This window comes from Megachile rotundata, chromosome 9 (genome assembly GCF_050947335.1).
Source record: "Megachile rotundata isolate GNS110a chromosome 9, iyMegRotu1, whole genome shotgun sequence".
NCBI classification, from domain to species: Eukaryota; Metazoa; Arthropoda; class Insecta; order Hymenoptera; family Megachilidae; genus Megachile; species Megachile rotundata.
The window spans coordinates 13716624-13736762 of NC_134991.1; the positions used below are offsets into that span (position 1 = coordinate 13716624).

General features: G+C 40.1%; 2 protein-coding genes across 10 annotated transcripts in view; one reads left to right on the plus strand and one right to left on the minus strand.

Moving 5' to 3' along the window:
• Positions 1 to 824: 824 nt before the first annotated feature.
• On the plus strand, positions 825 to 7652 carry LOC100879566 (venom protease). 4 transcript variants are annotated; one of them, XM_076535407.1, is made up of 6 exons: positions 900 to 1029; positions 1318 to 1399; positions 2855 to 3055; positions 5004 to 5251; positions 5468 to 5763; positions 6919 to 7652. In XM_076535407.1, the coding sequence occupies exons 1-6, from the start codon at positions 1027 to 1029 to the stop codon at positions 7274 to 7276; spliced, it is 1188 nt and encodes a 395-aa protein (XP_076391522.1). In that variant the 5' UTR covers positions 900 to 1026; the 3' UTR covers positions 7277 to 7652. The 4 variants fall into 4 exon arrangements, with proteins under 4 accessions (XP_012141891.1, XP_076391524.1, XP_076391523.1 ...); XM_012286501.2 differs by lacking the exon at positions 1318 to 1399 and having other exon boundaries at positions 825 to 1029; XM_076535408.1 differs by lacking the exon at positions 1318 to 1399 and having other exon boundaries at positions 897 to 1029; positions 2830 to 3055.
• thw (chitin-binding domain protein thawb) overlaps positions 7439 to 20139 on the minus strand; it is a 32654-nt gene continuing 19953 nt past the window's right edge. For 2 of the 6 annotated variants that reach the window (XM_012286505.2, XM_076535388.1), the window contains exons 2-4: positions 16196 to 16248; positions 14567 to 14682; positions 7439 to 14308 (exon numbers count right to left, since the gene is read on the minus strand). In XM_012286505.2, coding sequence (XP_012141895.2) covers positions 10019 to 14308; positions 14567 to 14682; positions 16196 to 16248 — 4459 coding nt within the window. In that variant the 3' untranslated portion in view covers positions 7439 to 10018. Of the gene's footprint in view, positions 14309 to 14566; positions 14683 to 15199; positions 15248 to 15339; positions 15494 to 15897; positions 15939 to 16195; positions 16249 to 20139 lie in introns of all 6 variants that reach the window. The other 4 variants (XM_076535387.1, XM_076535385.1, XM_012286502.2 and 1 more) reach the window with 4 other exon arrangements.

Genomic DNA, 20139 nt, shown 5'->3' on the forward strand with positions numbered 1-20139 from the left:
CCAAATTCTCGAATTTCCAAGCTCTCAAATTTCCAACTCTCGAAGGCCCCAATTTCTCAAATTTCCAAGCTCTCAAATTTCCAAATCTCGAAATCCCCAATTTCTCCAATTTCCAAATCTCGAAGTCCCCAATTTCTCAAATTTCCAACTCTCGAAGTCCCCAAATTTTCGAATTTCCAAGCTCTCAAATTTCCAACTCTCGAAGTCCCCAATTTCTCGAATTTCCAAGCTCTCAAATTTCCAAATCTCGAAGTCTCCAATTTCTCAAATTTCCAACTCTCGAAGTCCCCAAATTCTCGAATTTCCAAGCTCTCAAATTTCCAACTCTCGAAGTCCCCAATTTCTCAAATTTCCAACTCTCGAAATCCCCAAATTCTCCAATTCCCAACTCTGCAAAATTCCAAATTCTCAAATTCCCAAATCTGCAAATCTCTAAACTCTCCAATTCCCAAATCATCAAAATTCCAACTTCTCAAATTCCCAAAACCACAAAGCTCTAACCTCTCAACCTGCCAACACCTCAAACTTCCAAACTCCCACCCTCCCAAAACCCCCAACTTCCATCTCAACTTCCCAAACCCACAATCTTCCAAATTCCCAACTTTCCCTTTCCGCAACCGCTCCCTTGTCCTCTTCCCCGTATCAACGCAACCGGTCATCGAATACAGAATCCCATCGGCCTCCGTTAACGTACGATCCACAAAAAGTAAACCCAAAGTATCTTAATGAACACCGCACGCTCGTCATCACCAGTTTTCTTGTTCTTTTTCTTCCTCTTTATTTCTCAGCAGGAAGATTACGAGAGTAGACTCTTTCTACGGTTCTTTCCCTTCTATCCGGTTGGTCGCATCATTCTAGCTTGTTGACCAGCAGTTTAGTCTTGAACTGCACGCGGATTGCTTTACATCGCCGGCTTCTTCGTCCCGTGTTCGCGGCACCTCCGTCATCTCCTTGAGATGTGCAACGGTGTTCTATCGATCCTCGTCCTCCAGTTCTTCGTCCTTTCCTCAGCCGAGCTCGAACTCTATGGTAAATATTAGTTTGCATAAAAATTCTGTCCTCCGAAACGCTACTTGTTTTCGCGAAACGACCGGAATTATGATCGCATTTTGCCAACAGAAATTCGTCGCAGGAACATTGCGAATTCGTTATTCTAGTCGGATGAAATAAGTATAATATACGAATGACGTCACTGCATAGTGATGAATTAGAGTTCCTTCCACGAATCTGCGTCTCCTTTGCATGAAATGCACAACGTTACATTTTGTTCGGTTTAGGGTGCTTTCACGGCTTAATTCACTTTTGTATGTTTCGTAGTGTGTTAGGCTTTTGTGGACCCCGAAAAGTGGACAGTTGGGACATCTGCAGTACATATGTGGTGCTATAGTGATTGATGAAGGCAAGATATTTGCGACATACAAATTGTGGCGGTTTCTTCTTGAAATCTTGATTTTCTTGGAAGTTTTGTGAAATGTTTTATGTAATGGTAAATTGAGAGATGTGGGAGACGTTGGAGAGGTGGAAGGTCTTGGTATTTTGATAGATGGAAAAAGAACAACGCAGTGGATACGTAATGGTGCATTTTTAGTATGAGTGCTTTATCATTTGTTGACGGTATTGAATGTAGATAATTTTTCAGTGATAATCTCGGGAAATGAGTATTTGGGAATTTGCAGATTCGGAATTTTGGGAACGGAGGGAATTAGGGAGATGGAGAGGTTTGGGATTTGGGGATTTGGGGATTTGGGGATTTGGGGATATGGGGATTTGGGGATTTGGGGATTTGGGAATTTGGGAATTTGGAAATTTGGGGATTTGGGAATTGGAGAATTTGGGAATTTGGAAGATTTAGTAATATGGGATTTGGGAGATTTGGGATTTGGGAGATTTGGGATTTGGGAGATTTGGGATTTGGGAGATTTGGGATTTGGGAGATTTGGGATTTGAGAGATTTGGGATTTGGGAGATTTGGGATTTGGGAGATTTGGGATTTGGGAGATTTGGGATTTGGGAGATTTGGGATTTGGGAGAGTTGGGATTTGGGAGATTTGGGATTTGGGAGAGTTGGGATTTGGGAGAGTTGGGATTTGGGAGATTGGGATATGGGAAAGTTGGAATTTGGGAGAGTTGGAATTTGAGAGAGTTGGAATTTGGGAGATTTGGGATTTGGAAGATTTGGGATTTGGAAGATTTGGGATTTGGGAGAGTTGGAATTTGGGAGATTGGGAATTTGGGAGATTGGGAATTTGGGAGATTGGAAATTTGGGAGATTGGGAATTTGGGAGCTTGGGAATTTGGGAGCTTGGAAATTTGGGAGATTGGAGATTTGGGAAATTGGGAATTTGGGAGATTGGGAATTTGGGAGATTGAGAATTGGGGAGAGTTGGAATTTGGGAGAGTTGGAATTTGAGAGAGTTGGAATTTGAGAGAGTTGGAATTTGGAAGATTGGAAATTTGGGAGATTGGGAATTTGGGAGCTTGGGAATTTGGGAGCTTGGAAATTTGGGAGATTGAGAATTTGGGAGATTGGGAATTTGGGAGAGTTGGAATTTCAGAGAGCTGGAATTTGGGAGAATTGGAATTTGGGAGAGTTGGAATTTGAGAGAGTTGGAATTTGAGAGAGTTGGAATTTGGGAGCTTGGAAATTTGGGAGCTTGGAATATTGGGTGATCGGGAATTTGAGAATTTGGAAATTTATTAATGTGGAATTTGGCAGACTTGGGAATTTGGTAGCTTGGGAATTTTGGAATTTGTTAATCCGAGCAATAGAATTTTTTAAGTAACTCATCTTAAAAATGTAAAGAATGTATCTTCATAAATTTTGTACAGTTTTTCCTTGTTCTCGGTTCCGTAGAAGGCAGTCCATGCACATTGGAGGATGGTGGACCAGGGGAGTGCAAACTGCTGCCCGATTGTGCGGCCAGATTGCAGGAGGTGAGAGATGGCAAAAGAGACTCGGAATCGTCAGGAAGGTGTGGGTTCTCCGATTTTACGGAGATCGTATGTTGTCCCGTAAATATTGAGAAGAAATCAGCTTCTCGTCCAGCGGAAGTTGGTACGTGATGTACATAGAGGACTCGCGTTATATTGCAATTCTTATGTGGATTTTCACGTCAAATGAATTTGAACTGGGGAATTTGGGGATTTTGAGATTTGAGGAATTTGGGGAATTTCGTATTAGGATAATTTTGAAATTTGTTAATTTGGGGATTTCAAGATTTAATAATTTATAGGATTAGGAATTTGGGAATTTAGAAATTTGAAAATTTGTATATATAGAAATTCAGAACCTTGAACACCAAAAAATATGTAATTCAGTAAATTTGTGAATTCCAGAAGTTAAGAACTATTGAATTTTGAAATTTAAGACAACGCAGAAGATTAAAAAATAGGGAAATGAATTTGAAACCTCAAATTTGATAATTGTAATATACTCACTCTCATACAGTCTAAAATGAAATAAAAAATCTGTAAGTAGTTCTTAACAAATGAAGAGTAAATCCACTTTCTGCAATATAACGAGATCCTACTATATTTCGCACATCTTATTTTCATATTTCTGAAGAAAACAAATATAAATTGTTCAGATGGTGATCAATCATCGATTATATCACTCAGTTAGCGAATCATTATCTGAAATTACATAATCAATATTTCTAACACGGAACTACACGTTGTTTCGTTTTCCTTATACAAGTTTTTATCCCGAGGCTATTTTCGGGAGGGTCCATCTAAAGAGTAGAATGTCTGTAACGCGAAGGTTTACAGTTATTTATGACATAATAATTATGTTGACCTCATGGCTTGTAAAATGATGCGTGCGTTCAAGTTAGGTTTATCAGTATAATAAACACAGGCGTAATATAACTGATCGAAGTCTGGATATCGTCACTGATTTAACATTAGAAAATATCGAAAATAGCTCGATTACATTCAAGAAACTTTCGCTTACAGTATTTTATATAGCGTCTTTTGCTATTTTTATGCGATATAACGGAAGCCAATCATTATGATGTTTTCAGATAAAACTTGTATGATAAGATAACTTGGGATCACAATAATTCATTCAAAATTGATACACAAAACGTCCGAAACACGAATGTTTTCGGTAATATATGTTAATCGTATTATAAAAACTCCATACATAACCCGCTACGAAAGACATATTTACATGGGAGCCATTTACAATCCAAATGGTTGACCTTTTGGTAGGACGTCCACAGGCTTACATTTTAAATAAAATCCACTTATTTTTACAACTATTATTAGAATATAAATCGTCAGATTTCAGGGATTCTGGGGATTTTAGAGATTTTGGGGTTTTTAGAGATTTTGTGGATTTTGGTGGTTTTGGGGATTATGGGAATTTTGGGAATTGTAGGGATTTTGGGGATTTCAGTAATTTAGGGATTTAGGAGATTTTAGAGATTTTGTGGATTTTGGGGATTTGGGAAGTTTTGGTGGTTTTGGGGATTTTAAATATTTTAGGGATTTTGGGGATTTCAGTAATTTAGGGATTTAGGGGATTTTAGAGATTTTGTGGATTTTGGGGATTTGGGAAGTTTTGGTGGTTTTGGGGATTTTAAATATTTTAGGGATTTTGGGGATTTCAATGATTTAAGGATTTTGGGGATTTTAGGATTTTTAGGAATTTCAGGGATTTTGAAAATTTTTGGTATTTTAGGGATTTTGAGGATTTTGGGTATTTTAGGGATTTTAAGGATTTTGGGCATTTTAGGGATTTAGAGGATTTTGGGTATTTTAGGGATTTTAAGGATTTTGGGCATTTTAGGAATTTTGTGGATTTTGTGTATTTTAAGGATTTTGGACATTTTTGGGATTTTAAGCATTTCAGGGATTTCGAGAATTTTGGGTATTTTTGAATTTGTGAATTTAGGAATTTGAATAACCAATACTCAGATTCTATTCAGACTATACCCTCTATTTGGCCCACTTGCTTTATAAGTTCATTCTTTTCAATTTTGCGTTTGTATAATTTTCAGCCTGCGAACAATACGATGGGAATGTAACAATAAGCGACGACGATTTGAATACAGTGACCTACCACGTATTCAACGGTTTGACGGCTAGGGTCGGCGAGTTTCCATACATGGTTGCTTTGGGGTACAATAGTCGGCAGAACAATCTTTCATCTATCTCGTATGATTGCGGAGGGAGCTTGATCTCGCCTCAACACGTGTTAACAGCGGCGCACTGTGTTAAAAATCGGGACGAGAAGGTGCCCATCGAGGTAAGTTAATAGTCCTAGCTACACTACCAAAGTAACGTCCAAATAATCCAAATAATTCCGTCATACAATTTAAAACAGCCCAGTTCCTTCAAATAATTCTGCTGGTATTCAGATAATCCTATACACTTTTAATGAACTTCGTCAGCTAGTTCTAATTATTAGTACCTTAATTGCTATTAATAACTAGCATATTTAGCAAGGTATATATTGTTACAGGTACGACTTGGAAACGAAGACCTACGAAGTGCCACAGAAACTGTGCAACGCATCCCCATCAGCGACATAATATCACACCCGGAATATAGACTCAGCGCAGTTTACAACGATGTGGCAATTTTAAAATTGAAAACGAAAGTAGCATTTTCGGAAAGAGTTAAACCTGTTTGCCTCCAAACAAGATCCATAGAGGAAGTGACTATAACACCAAGGGCAAATTTTATAACAGTTGGATGGGGCCGGACTGATGCACTCGAAGATCCTTCACCGCAACTAATGAAGACTTACAGTCTAAGGTACGTTGTTTCTAAAATTAAAATGTCTGAAGTTTCTCGTGTTTGATATTTTAGTTTGGTCATTTGGTAGTTTGGTAACTTTGTAGTTTGGTAGCTTGATAGTTTGGTAACTTGGTAACTTTGTAGTTTGGTAACCTGGTAGTTTGGTATCTTGGTAGCTTGGTAGTTTGGTAACTTGGTAGTTTGGTAGCTTGATAGTTTGGTAACCTGGTAGTTTGGTAGCTTGGTAGTTTGATCATTTGGTAGTTTAGTGACTTGGTAGTTTAGAAATCTGGTAGTTTCGTAGCTTAGTAGTTTGGTCATTTGGTAGTTTGGTAACTTGGTAGTTTGGTGGCTTCATAGTTTGGTAACCTGGTAGTTTGGAAACCTGGTAGTTTGGTAGCTTAGTAGTTTAGTCATTTGGTAGTTTGGTAGCTTGATAGTTTGGTAACCTGGTAGTTTGGTAGCTTGGTAGTTTGGTCTATTTGGTAGGTTGGTAACTTGGTAGTTTGGTGGCTTGATAGTTTGGTAACCTGGTAGTTTTCTAGCTTAGTACTTTGGTCAGTTGGTAGTTTGGTAGCTTGATAGTTTGGTAACCTGGTAGTCTGGTAGCTTGGTAGTTTGGTCTATTTGGTAGGTTGGTAACTTGATAGTTTGGTGGCTTGATAGTTTGGTAACCTGGTAGTTTTCTAGCTTAGTACTTTGGTCAGTTGGTAGTTTGGTAGCTTGATAGTTTGGTAACCTGGTAGTTTGGTAGCTTGGCAGTTTGGTCATTTGGTAGTTTGGTAACTTGGTAGTTTGGTAACCTGCTAATTTGCTAGCTTGGTAGTTTCGTAATTTAGTAGCTTGATAGTTTGGTAACCTGGTAGTTTGGTAGATTGATAGTTTGGTAGTTTAATAATTTGATACTTCAGCCATTTGGTAATTTGGTACTTTGTAACTTGGTAGTTTGGTAGCTTGATAGTTTGGTAATTTGATTCTTTGGTACTTTAATAATTTGGTATTTTGCTAATTTTGTAACTCGGTAGTTCATCAATTTAAAAGTTTGAAAATTCACAAATATGAAAAATTAAAAATTTAACAATTCAAAAACAAGGTTCAAAGTCTTGTTCAATGTAAATGAATAATGAAAATTTGAATGTTTAAAAATTGTTAAGTTTCGAAACCTCTTTACAGTCTCATAAAGCGAGAAGAATGCAACAAGTTCTGGAACAAAACTAACAAATTACCCCGCGGAATCGACGATACCATGATCTGCGCCAAGGACCCAAATGCCACCAGAAGATCGGACGCGTGTCAAGGTGACAGTGGAGGGCCACTATTAATGCTGTCGAAGTCAAAAAACTCTGTAATCGGAATCACAGCATTTGGATCAGGTTGTGGCAATGAAGAACCAGGTATTTACACCGGAGTTTACTCTTACCTGGATTGGATCGAAGAACACGTATGGGTGAACAACGAACAAGAAGTCGAAACAAAAACTGTCGTCAAGACAGAAGCCGCCAGCATAAAAATTTCGATAATCTCTCAATAATTTTGATTATTTAAACAAATCTGTTGCGTAATACTCACGAAGTTGGCCAACAATTCTATCGTTTTTTAAGAAGTTGCTATTTCTTTTTTATATAGTTATTCAAAATAAAAAGTTAGCATGGCGAAGTGTGCGCCTTAGAGCTCGAACAAAGAACAAGGAGTATAAACATTAACAAAACCCTTTTTTATTTATTCACATTCTGTACAAATGTATTTTACATAATGTCGATAATATTGTATCGTGGCAATTTAGATGTCGGGCGGTATGTGCGGTTTTTAGAAAAGGAAGAATTAAAATGGACGGCGTTGAACTGTTAACTCGAGTGGAAAACTTGTAATAACGCATTTTAGTGTTTTAATAAACATAAATTCTGGAATATGCTACTTCTAAAAATCGTTAACAGGTTAAAGTATGCAGAAACTTCTTTTGTACCATAAATAATAAATTTTGAAACACGCGGTATATATTTAGTTCTGAAACGCCCGAATGCAAAGAAGTACCAGCACCAAAATTTAAAAGCAATTTCAAGCGATTTAGGCTTATAGTGGAATTCTTCCACTATTTCTCGAAACGAGAGTATCGTAAAATACAGTCCAGAAAATGGTAGATTTCCCTAGGAAAGATGGTAATGTTACTGGATAGAATTGAAAATACTGATTGCAAGAGATATGTTCGTATTCGATAGGTAAAGTTTCAGTGACATTTACAGGCGAGTGTATTTAGCCATTCTTCGTAGGGAAGCTCACTTTCGGTACTGTGCATGATACATTTGGTGCAATGTAGACTCCTCTTGGTTAAGAATTGCTGCACGAAAAGAAATCACCCTTAATTACAAAATATAATTTACTTATAAAGCGTCAAATTTAAAAATCCAAAAACTCAAACTTCATAGTACAAAAATCTTTCCAAAGTCTCTTAACTGAAAGAAGCCTACGTTACACACATATGTACTTATTATACAAAGTGTCTCACAACTAGTGTCCCTGAAGTGGGTAGCTGACAGATTCGGATAACGCGTAGTTATCCAACGCGTGGTAATTCTACGCGTAGTAATGCAACGTGTGGTAATCTAACGCATAGTAATCCAACGCGTAGTAATTCAACGCGTAGTAACCCAGCGTGCGGATATTCAACGCGTAGTATTCCAACGCGTGGTAATTCTACGCGTAGGAATCTAACGCGTGGTAATCTAACGCGTAGTTAATCAACGCGTAGTATTCCAACGCGTGGTAATTCTACGCGTAGTAATGCAACGTGTGGTTATCCAACGCATAGTAATCCAACGCGTAGTAATCCAACGCGCAGTAATGCAACGCGTGGTAATTCTACGCGTAGGAATCTAACGCGTGGTAATCTAACGCGTAGTTAATCAACGCGTAGTAATCCAACGCGTAATAATCCAGCGCGTAATCTAACGCGGACCAATCAAACCGCGAGGATTACGCGCGCTCAGCCGCTAGGCTCGAAGCTGTCGCTCTCGCGCCTGCGCGTAATCTCGCGCTCTGATTGGTCCGCGTTTTTCCTTAATAATTCAAAAACGAAGCTTCAAACCCCATTTTTGCAGAGGAAAATCTTACACAGAATCGCGTCAGCTACCATTTCAGTGACACTAGTTGTGAGACACGCTGTATGCTTTATATCTCCTCCAGAGATAATTTATTTAATCTAAACATCGAAATCCTAATTTATTCAACGAACGATGTACAACAATTATAATACAAGTATGCTTGTACGTAAATAGGGAATATAATACTGTTACAAACGGGTGCAATTATAAGTACATACAATTATAATTTACACTCTAACGAAGGAATTCCAAAGAATTTCATTATCCGCATACGTCACACAGATTCACGATTAATCCGCGATCGTGCGTGATCCAAATGAAATTAATCGGCAGTCGTTTCGTCACTTTGTGCATAGAAGCTGAAAGGTTTCGTGCTCGTGAAGTGAAATTCAAAGTATTTTTATTTAATTACGTTCCCATCACCCGCGTGAACGATCATCTAGTTTCGTACCGTTCAATTGAGTTATTCAATCGATTTGAATTAACCGGATAATTAATGATCTAAATCGTGCGTCGATTGTGCAGTATGCGTGGTTTTGTTATAGACAATATTTTCAAACTTTCTAAAATGATTGGATCATCTACGAGAATTATTGTATCATCTTTTAATTGTAATCCTTTTATTAAATCGACTGCTATAAAATTTATTGCAAATTTTTTATTACGTTTCGTCCCTGAACCGAACATACTGCACGGAAGACAGGATTAACACGTTCGGTACTAGTAGATCCATTTTCATAGTAAAATATTTGAAAGCACCTAGAACAAAGAAATTTCAAATTAAATCAAGCTGGTAGCGCACGTGTTAATTTTTAATTTGGTACACTTAAACTTTGTCCACTATCAATCAGTTGTTCGAAGTCTTTTATAATATTTTAGAAATACTCCGCACTTGGAGTCCTCAGAATTCGAATTCCTCAGTAAAACTTCTCAGTGGACCCACAAACTAATCCCCACTGATTCAAAAATTCGTATAATTCTACCTTACAAAATTTTACAATGAAACAATAATCTCAAAAACTAATTCAAATCATAAATATTAACAATTCACCCTACTATGCAATTATTAATTTACAAACAAAGACTCCGATCCAATCGATCTTGGACAAACAACATAAGTTTCGAAAGAGACTTGCCCCCATCCCTACTCAACACATTCTCCACGTTCCCTAAATTCAGCCCCATTTCGTGGCTATCGTGTACAACGATCGAAGAAGTTCCAGCGCCCTGTTATCCGACACCGTGGTTTCGTCCTCCAGCAACGAGTTGTTTGTCGTTCCTTTTTCCGCTCGCCTCACGAAGTTCGCCGAATGTTCCGTGGTCGTTCGAAATTTGCGACTCTTCCTACTTCTGTACGTGGTCACCGGAGGATCGGTCACAACCGCGGTAGTGGAAGCGCTCCTCACCTGATTCGACCTAGCAGGTAAGCTCAGCTGGTTGATGCCAGCCACGATGTTCTTCGACTCCTCTGAGGAGAACTCGTTCACAGGTAGCTCCAACAACGTCTTCAGCAGCTCCTCCTTCTCCCGTTGCATCGTCTGGTTCGCGAGGTCGCTGCAGTGCTGCACCAACAGCAGCACCAGCTGTCTGACAGTCTCGTTGCTGTCGGCTTGCTTCATCACCCTCATCAGGGTATTCGTGCTGGAGACGTTTAATTTACCAAACAACTTCTCAGCGATCTCGCTTTCGGTTCCGTTGGATTTGTCTAAGTTTGACAGGCCGATGGGAGTGACAGACACCGTGGAGGTCAGCAGACTGTTAGGTAAAGATTTGGTAGATGCGATGGTGGTGATACTCGGTCGAGTGGTCAATGGCCTAGGAGTCACCGTCTCCGTCGTGAAGGTCGTCGGAAACAGGGAGAAGGTCGTAGGTGAATCCCTGTCCCTAGACAGCCGCTGCGTCAAAGGTAGATCCTCCAAGAATTCCTCTGAACTGTCTGACACCTCTTCCTGAAGAGACATGTTCGTGTAGTCCAACTGATCCTGGTTCTCCGTAGAACTGTCCGCTAAAGTGGTCGTGCCCAGATCCGACTCTAACCCGTGGTTGATCCGTTGAGGATCCACGAACACTGAGGTCTCCCAAAGACGGGTGACTGCGGGGGAAGATGTCCAATGATCGTCGTTCAATTTCGACTCTTCGTTTGTGTTCGTAGACTCGGTGTAGTCGTTTGAACAAGGTGTGGTGTCGGTGTAGGTCGTTGTGTACTCTGGCACCCTGGTTGTGGACAGAGGCCTCTCTGTGGTCTCGGTGTGGTCCTCCACGCGATTATAAAGGTCTCTGAATTTTGTGAAACTCGAAGCAGGAACAGGTTTTGATTCGGGTAACAAGGATTTGTGATGTGAGGGTCTGTGAGCCCTTGGATCCGTAGTTTTAGAATCTGTAATCCTACTTGGTTCCGTAGTTCTAGAATCTGTAATTCTATCTGGATCCGTAGTTCTAGAATCTGTAATCGTACTCGAGTCCGTAGTTCTACTTGTAGTACTCGATCGAACAGTCACCGTGCTACCATAATTTTCAGGCTTCGAAACAATTCTCTCACTGTCCCTACGAACAGTCTCCGCGTGCGTTTCGAAGTACGGAGGAGTCAGCTGCTGCTCAGGTTTCTTGCTGGTGGACTTCTGTTTCCAATTATGTGTAACCATGTGTAGAAACACCGATGGCGCAGAAGGTGTAGGTGAAACAAGGTGATTGTCATTTATGGGCGTGGTAACGAAAGGCTTATCTCCATATGGTTCTGTGATAATCGAAGCGCTATTATTCTGAAAACCTCCGACTCTATTCCGAGTTTCATCCGAAGGAACATAGTTGTCCGTGACGAGTTCCCCAACATTTTTGCCGATCTTCTGACTATGAAAGCTCGTGTCGGTGGCGTAAGAAGTGCTAGGGTGATCCGCAGTGAAGGTATCCTCCGTCGGAGGCGCAGACGTGTCAAAATAAACGCTGGTCGCAGAGTTGGTCACCACATTCGTGCTAGGTTCGTACACATCTTGAAATGACGTCCTAGGAGTGGTATAATAAGTACTCGGCAAGGTGCTAAAGCTCTCTACGTTATCCTTAATTGTCGTAGAAGGTTCAAAGGTGGTCGAGTAATCTGTCGTCAACTTCTGTCTGATGTCGTTATCGTCAGAAAACTCCAGCACCTCGTCCTTCTCTTTGATCGAAGAAGTATAATCCTCTGCATCGGAGTACGCAGTAGTCGTCCGCCATTGTTCAGTGGTCGTAGGTGGCTCAGTGGGTCTAATCTCAGTCAGCACTCTCTTAAACGAATCCGGGTCCAGCAAGTACGCGGACAAGGCATGAGTGAACACCTGCGCTAGCTCTCGAAGTTTGGTGCTGTTGGACTTCCGCAGCTCATCCAGAGATCCTCCACTTTGCTGCAGTTCTAAATCATCGTTATAATCTTCGCTATAACTAGTGTTATCCGAACGATCCTCAGTCGTCAAGTTATTGCTGTCAGAAGAGTCGTTTAGCTTAAACAACTCGACGTACGAGTTAACGGTATGTTCAGTCAGTAGACCAGCAGGTACCTGCACGGTTCCGTTACTCTTCTTCGTGATCACCGATTTTTCTACATCCTCTTCAGCTTCGAAGTTGATAGACGAATCCGTGGTCTCGTTGGACTCGAAGTTTTCGGTAACCGTGGAGAAATACAGAGCCAGAGAGTGCAACGTGGACGGAGCCGGAGGAGCGGACGCGTTTGATCGCCTTTCCTCAACCTTCAAGCCATCCGACAGACTCGGAACCTTATGTTCCAGGTTCCTCAAAGAGTGCAGCATACTCAACGCGTGCTCCCTCTCCGACAATCTGTTGTTTTTAAGCTTGCTCAAGGTGGTCGGAGTAGGATACTTCAGCTTCGGTATGAGGGTCTTAGCAGAGGTGTACGTGGGCACCGTCGGAGTGTACGGAGTAGGCTTCGAGGTAGTCGAATTAGAATAATAATTCCTGGTGAAAGGTACATATGGACCTAACGTGGACATAACCTTGCCCTGCTTGTACGTGAAGCTCCTATCATAAGGACTCAAATCCCGTTCCGTCATGGTCGGTTGATAAAACACCGTAGTCCTGGAGGGCTTCTCCGTGGTGCTGCTGATGAAGTTCTGTCGATACCCTGGCGAAATCGTGGATGGATTCTTGCTGGAAGGTTTAGCCTCGAATTTATTATACTGACTATCCACGATTCCTGTTACGGGACTCTCGGTACTTCGTTCAAAACTCTGAACCGGTGTGGTGAACTTCAAGTACACAGAACTAGGAGTTTCAGTGTTTCGGCGATAGTTATCAACGATTGCGTACGAACGAGTGGTTGAAGGCGTTCCCGAGTTACTCGCATCAGTCCTATCGTTATTGTTATCGCTGGCGTAATAATTCACGAAGGTGCTGCGGACGGTGGTGCCCTGGCTCGATCGATAATCATAATTACTGTTGGGGAACGGCTCCGTAGTTGGCGGGGTGTCGGGGAACGTGGGTGGACTCGTTGCCACAGTTATTTCCGAGGTGACTTCGTCGTTGCATGGGGCTACAGTGCTGTACTGAGTCGTTTCGTAAGGAACCGTGGTTGTTACAAGTGGTAGGAACTCTCTCTGCGTCGAAATATCGTTCTCCTGTCGCCAGGTCGTGGAGTCGTAATTTCGCGTACTAGAATCGCGATTGACGTACAATTGGTAGTAATACTGATGGGAGTTGCCAGAATTTTCATCGAAGCGATTTGCACGATTGCCGACGAAAGCTGCACTCTCCGCCACCTGCTGAGACTCCTTTATGGGCGTAGTATTACCTGCACGAAAGGTGGTTGACTCCGTGTACGCTGGTGTGACCCTCTGTGAAACTGTAGGGACCGAGTTGCTCCTCGTTGAACTCTTGAATTTCAATCTCTTCAAGGCTCCTTTCTCTTGGTTATTCGAATTCCTGCTGGTAACGTGATAATTCTGAGCCTTCTTCGGGGTGCTGTAATAGTTCTGGCTCGTCGTCGAGTACCTATTAACGTTCCCTTCCTCGGTATTTCTTGCGAACTGATTGAACTTCGAAGCCTGACCAGATTGGAACCCATTGGCACCAAATAGATTACTGTCCCTCGGAACATTGGATTCTTGGTGGAAATTATTGCCGGTGTCGAAGTGTCGAGATTGTTTGATCCTCTCTCTGTTCGACTGCACTTGGTTCTCCGGTGGCCGCTCGTACGTTTTAATCCTCCCATTTTGTCTGCCGTCGTAGTTGAGATTCTGAACGTCGTAATAATCCTGTTGGCCACCGTTCTCGATCGATTGTTGGTAATCCAATTTTGGCTTTCGCGATTCGGCTCGACGCCGTTCCTCTTCCAGTTCTTCGCTGCTTTGTTCGTACAACTCCGTGGATTTACTGCAGTCCACCTTGAACCACCAATCGCAAATCAACTGCGACTGTTGAAAGATGGTACCGTTTGGACAAAGGAACGATATTTTGCGACCGTTGTCGCAGATGTGAAACACCTGAAAGAAAAAGATTACTTTCAAAATTCGAGTCAATTTTTAGAACCGCGTCTTTTTCAAAATTTCTTCTACTTTGTCACACGCGGTCATATATCGTTCACGAAATCGTATGCGTAAACTTTCCATGCACGAGAACGTTCTGCTTATTGAGCCGCTCAATCACATCATTGCGCAACAAGAAACACGAGGTTGAATCTTGCAATTTGATTAAAGCAATTACGTTGAATCGAGATACGTATCGAGCCATTCATCGCTTACTTGACAATTTGTCTCCAAGTCAGCGTAGTAACCACCTTTCAGGCCGCGACAGCTGAACGATGTGACCGGAATTGTGGTGAGAGCCGGGAAATCTACTCCAGGCTGACCTGTCACGCCTATGGAAAAAGCGGTTCTCGTTACTCTTCTCTTAAAATCTCTTCGACCTCTCAATTTTTCTTGGCGAAACAAAACTTTTCCGTTTGCGATACACCGGTTTTATCATAGTACGAAAGCAAAATGAGTTTGGATTCGTGCAAATGAAATATTTACATTTGGTACCGAGTGAAAACTATGATCATTTTATTATATAAAAGTACATGCGTATTTAATAAAGAGCAGAATATTCAAGTTGAAACATATAGAAAAAGAAAACAGTTATTGTGGTTTAATAATCAGCTACATAATTCTGTGAAAATTAGAACACAGTGAAGAAGAAATATTCTTCTGAAAGTGTAACAAAGTACGAAGCTGTTTTTGCTCGAACGAGATCAATTTCCTAACCGATTGATAGATCGGTGGTCGTTGTTTGAGACAAAAAAATATACCGACAGGATGCATGCACATTATTCTAAAGATAGGAAGCTGAAAGAGAAAGCGGCTAATGCAGTACTTGTACGATATTATTAATAATACCCGCTCCTTTGAGCCATTCCTTGAGAAGATCCGCATTGCCGAAGAAGACTGGGAAATAGACGCGAAAGAAAGTACTTTAGAAGAAGAATGGAAGAGGATTAAATAGTTAAATCTCGACGTTAGTAAATTAGCGTTGGAACCTTGATAAATTTGGTACTCGCCATTCTTCTCCGGTGCTAGTCTTTTGACAATCTTCTTCAGGGATTCATCGCTCTCTACAGACGCCTCTACGCTCGAAACATCCAATTCGGATAGGAACTTCGGCAAACTTGCTCTTTTATTGCTATTTTCTGACTAGAAAGGGAATGCAACTTGTGAATGAAGTTTCTACGTGCTATTCGCTTTTCTAAACGATTTGTGGGTTTTTGGAAAATTAACGCGTTGAGTGCCGCATAATTTCTGAATTATAAAATTTGAGATATAGAAATTTATTAATTTAAGGTCTAGAAGCTTGACAATTTAGAAACTTCGATAAATGCAAGTAATTTTGAATAAAAAGTTGCTACAAGATGTTTTATATGGACTTCAACAGTTCTGTTCCTACAGTTCTATTTATGGCCATATAGCGAGACTGTACTTGTCATAATAACTTTCTATGGCACTCAACGTGTTAATTCTATTATATTACTATCGAACAAATAAAAGGTACTTCAATATAAAACATTTCAATTTTAATACAAATTAGCAGTTATAATCACCTCTGTTTCACAGTTGCTAGGCATAAAAGTAACCATTGAACCTGGAAAATTGAACAGCACATAAACGTCGGATTCAGAGAAACAATTTCTCATTTCACAGAATTATAAAATTGCTTTCTTTCTTAAGACTGTTACGGACATAAATTAAAAGAAGCAATTTCTGTCAATAATCGATAAATAATAACACATTGAGAATATATTGTATTAATATAACTGTATCAATTAATAATGTATTAATTAACTAATCTCTTTAATGAAGTTGAGTAATATTTAAATAAACAAAAGTTATTACACTTACATAAAAATATGATTACTTCAAGATAAGCCATTCTCGTCATATCTGTGTGCATTCTGTAACAAACATAAATTATACCAAATTAAGAATTATCTAATAATCAAGTATTACATTCGATAGAAAGTTCTTTTTCTCATTGTTCATAATTTTAGTTTTCTCCATACATTCAGAAGTTTATACAGGGCGTCTCATAACTAGTGTCCCTGAAATGGGTAGCTGACAGCTTCGAATAACGAGTAGTTATCCAACGCATGGTAATGTAACGTGTGGTAATTCTACGCGTAGTAATGCAACGTGTGGTAATGCAACGTGGGCTAAATCCAACGCATAGTAATCCAGCGCGTAGTAACCCAGCGTGCGGATATCCAACGCGTAGTAATCCAGCGCGTGGATATTCAACGCGTAGTAATCCAACGCGCAGTAATGCAACGCGTGGTAATTCTACGCGTAGGAATCTAACGCGTAGTTAATCGACGCATAGTATTCCAACGCGTAATAATCCAGCGCGTGGTAATTCTACGCGTAGTAATGGAACGTGTGGTAATCCAACGCATAGAAATCCAACGCGTAGTAATCCCACGCGTAGTAATCCAGCACGTGGATATTCAACGCGTAGTAATCCAGCGCGTGGATATTCAACGCGTAGTAATCCAACGCGCAGTAATGCAACGCGTGGTAATTCTACGCGTAGGAATCTAACGCGTGGTAATCTAACGCGTAGTATTCCAACGCGTAATAATCCAGCGCGTGGATATTCAACGCGTAGTAATCCAACGCACAGTAATGCAACGCGTGGTAATTCTACGCGTAGGAATCTAACGCGTAGTTAATCGACGCATAGTATTCCAACGCGTAATAATCCAGCGCGTGGTAATTCTACGCGTAGTAATGCAACGTGTCGTAATCCAACGCAAAGAAATCCAACGCGTAGTAATCCAACGCGTAGTAACCCAGCGTGCGGATATCCAATGCGTAGTAATCCAGCGCGTGGATATTCAACGCGTAGTAATCTAACGCGCAGTAATGCAACGCGTGATAATTCTACGCGTAGGAATCTAACGCGTGGTAATCTAACGCGTAGTTAATCAACGCGTAGTATTCCAACGCGTAGTAATGCAACGTGTGGTAATCCAACGCATAGAAATCCAACGCGTAGTAACCCATGAAAATAAAATACAAATGTACTTAAATATCCATAAAACCAGATATCTGAGAATTCCTGAATAAAATTAAAACGACCAACAAACATTTACCACAAACTCCCCGTCTATATTGTAAGTTAATTACAACACATTCCCGCAGAAGTAACTACAAACCGACGATTGATCTCTAATCTCGTTCGCGTCCTTTCAAGACGCTATTTCCCACGTTTATCACTCGTCTCATGAAACGACACCAATAAGCATCGATCGGATCTAAAATGTTCACAGTCAGATCGCGATAAAGCGGTACAAGGATTCACTCCATGGAACATAACCGGTGATTACCCGTGAAATCGATTATCCTAATCAAATCCCTTGGCCATGGTAATGGGGTTTCCATTACTCGCTAAACAGGGATCGAAACGAGCGTGTCCTGTATTATAGCCGGTGTCCGTGGCTCGGTGACATTCAATCAGACAACGTGGCTCGTTGTCGGAAGAACAAATGGCCGCATCCAAGTGCTGTTCGATGATGTAACCCTGAAGACGGTAGAGAATATCTTGTTCATTCTCACGGTTCACCGATTCACCGGACTTTCAAAATGATTACGGTAGTCATTAAGTTGCCGGTTGGCATTTGATGCGACGCGCAATTTATGGTTAATCCTTTGGACAGACCGTGATGAGTATTATAATGACGTTACTTTCACTCCAGTCTCGATTACTCTTTACTTCGATATGATTATGATAACTTGCGCGATTACTATCTTCAAGGATTACTCGTCTTCATTGATTTTCAGTTCCGAGCACCATTGGCGTAAGTGCAAGTTTTGTGCTGCTTTTGTAACGGTGTCAATGCCGTATGCATGATTTATTGTCTCTTCGAAATTTTGACACTATCGATCCGCTTTTATAATTTTTATGGTACGCAGCTTTTTTATGATTGCTGTTTTTTATTTTTTATTGTTACTCGAAGGTACTTTGCAGAAGTCTGCGAGGTTACAGCTCTAAAATTTTCTGATTGCAAAGCTCTGTAAATTTTTTCGAAGCTATTTATTGTTCCGGAGCAAATGTGTAAGTTTGAGAACTTTTAAATTTTTACAGAAACCTGAAAATTTGAGAACATAAATTTCAAAACAAGGAAAGAAGTGGAATTTGAAAGCTTAATAACAATAATTCTCTTCTGTATAATTCTCTTCGTCATGATCTACAAATTTTGGGTTGTCTCATTTTGATCCCAAACTTAGCTACGCCAATGACGATCCTGCATGACAAAAACGAGCCAGGATTTAATGAATTTTCATTTCCGTGAACAAAGCGGTAGACAATTGTTCTCTCGGATAACGAACGCCTTTATTCGACGCAGCGGGGTGACAAATGTACGATTGTTCCAGGGGTTGAATTTCCTTTCAGCTCGGATTTTTATGCTTTGCAACGGATAACGATCCAACGTTGTTTGCTTTAATTCGAATAAAAATGATCGATGAGATTAGTACAGATTTATTCGCAACCGTTTGTTTTAATCGGATTTTATTTTAATGAAACCAACGAGTAATGTTCTGTTAACTGAACAAGCGTGATACTTTGTTGTTCATTTGTCCTAAGATATATATTCCATTTAATTCACTAGTATACATTAATTAAATATAACGTTTTCTTATAAAACTTAACACAGCTCGTATAGTTAATTTCATGTGCCTGCACTTTTATTAGTGCAAACAATGCTGTACTAAACGACGTATGAAAACTAATTTTCTTTTCATTTTTAATAATTCTTATTTTACAGTTACAACAATGAAATAATTGATCTAATTTTATTTATTAAGAAGCATTAAATATAAGGAGTATAAATGATCATACAGTTCAATAGCTGATCACTTTAATTCCGAAGGAGTACACATTGAATTCAAAATGGCGGCCGAAGACCCTGTATAATTAGTTTTATATAAGATTTTGTACAATTACAGTTTTACAAAATATTTAAAAATATCTGCAACGAAAGATATATATCCAATGCATTCTAAATATCACACAAGTAATACAACTTGCTCAAAAATTGTTCTCAAGGAGGAGTACATATTGAATTCAAAATGGCGGCCGAAGACCCTGTATAATTAGTTTTATATAAGATTTTGTACAATTACAGTTTTACAAAATATTTAAAAATATCTCCAACGAAAGATATATCCAATGCATTCTAAATATCACACAAGTAATACAACTTGCTCAAAAATTGTTCTCAAGGAAGAGTACATATTAAATCCAAAATGGCGGCCGAAGAGCACCCTCTAAACATGAACTGCACTTTCATCAAAAAACAATTCATACAGATAAAAGATGCTCATATTTAATGCAAAGTTTTACACTATTATACAAGTAGATACTATTATACTCTATTACAAAAGTAGATTATTATACCAGTAACGTTTGAGGTTAGATTCCGCAAAGCTTTCCACCGCGAATGTTCATCTCATTATACATCGAGTCCACGGTCTCGCAACAATTACGTCTCTAATTACCGCAATTTCAGCAATGCTTATATTAGAGGGGTTATTCCGAATTTCCAGTAATCGGTCCCGAAGGTTTTGCCGAGTCTAAGGAGAAGGGAAGCTCCGGGCCCAGGCGGATAGGCGATGTTGAAACAATAGCCGGCAGATAGTGAAACAAAACTTGGCGTCTTAACGAGCGCGTACTCGCATACGTACCGCCTTCCTCTTTTGTAATGCTAATTCAAAGGAGGCAATTATTTCAGGAGTAACCGGTAACCTTCTAGTTTCTCGAACGACACCGAACAACCGACCGGGTA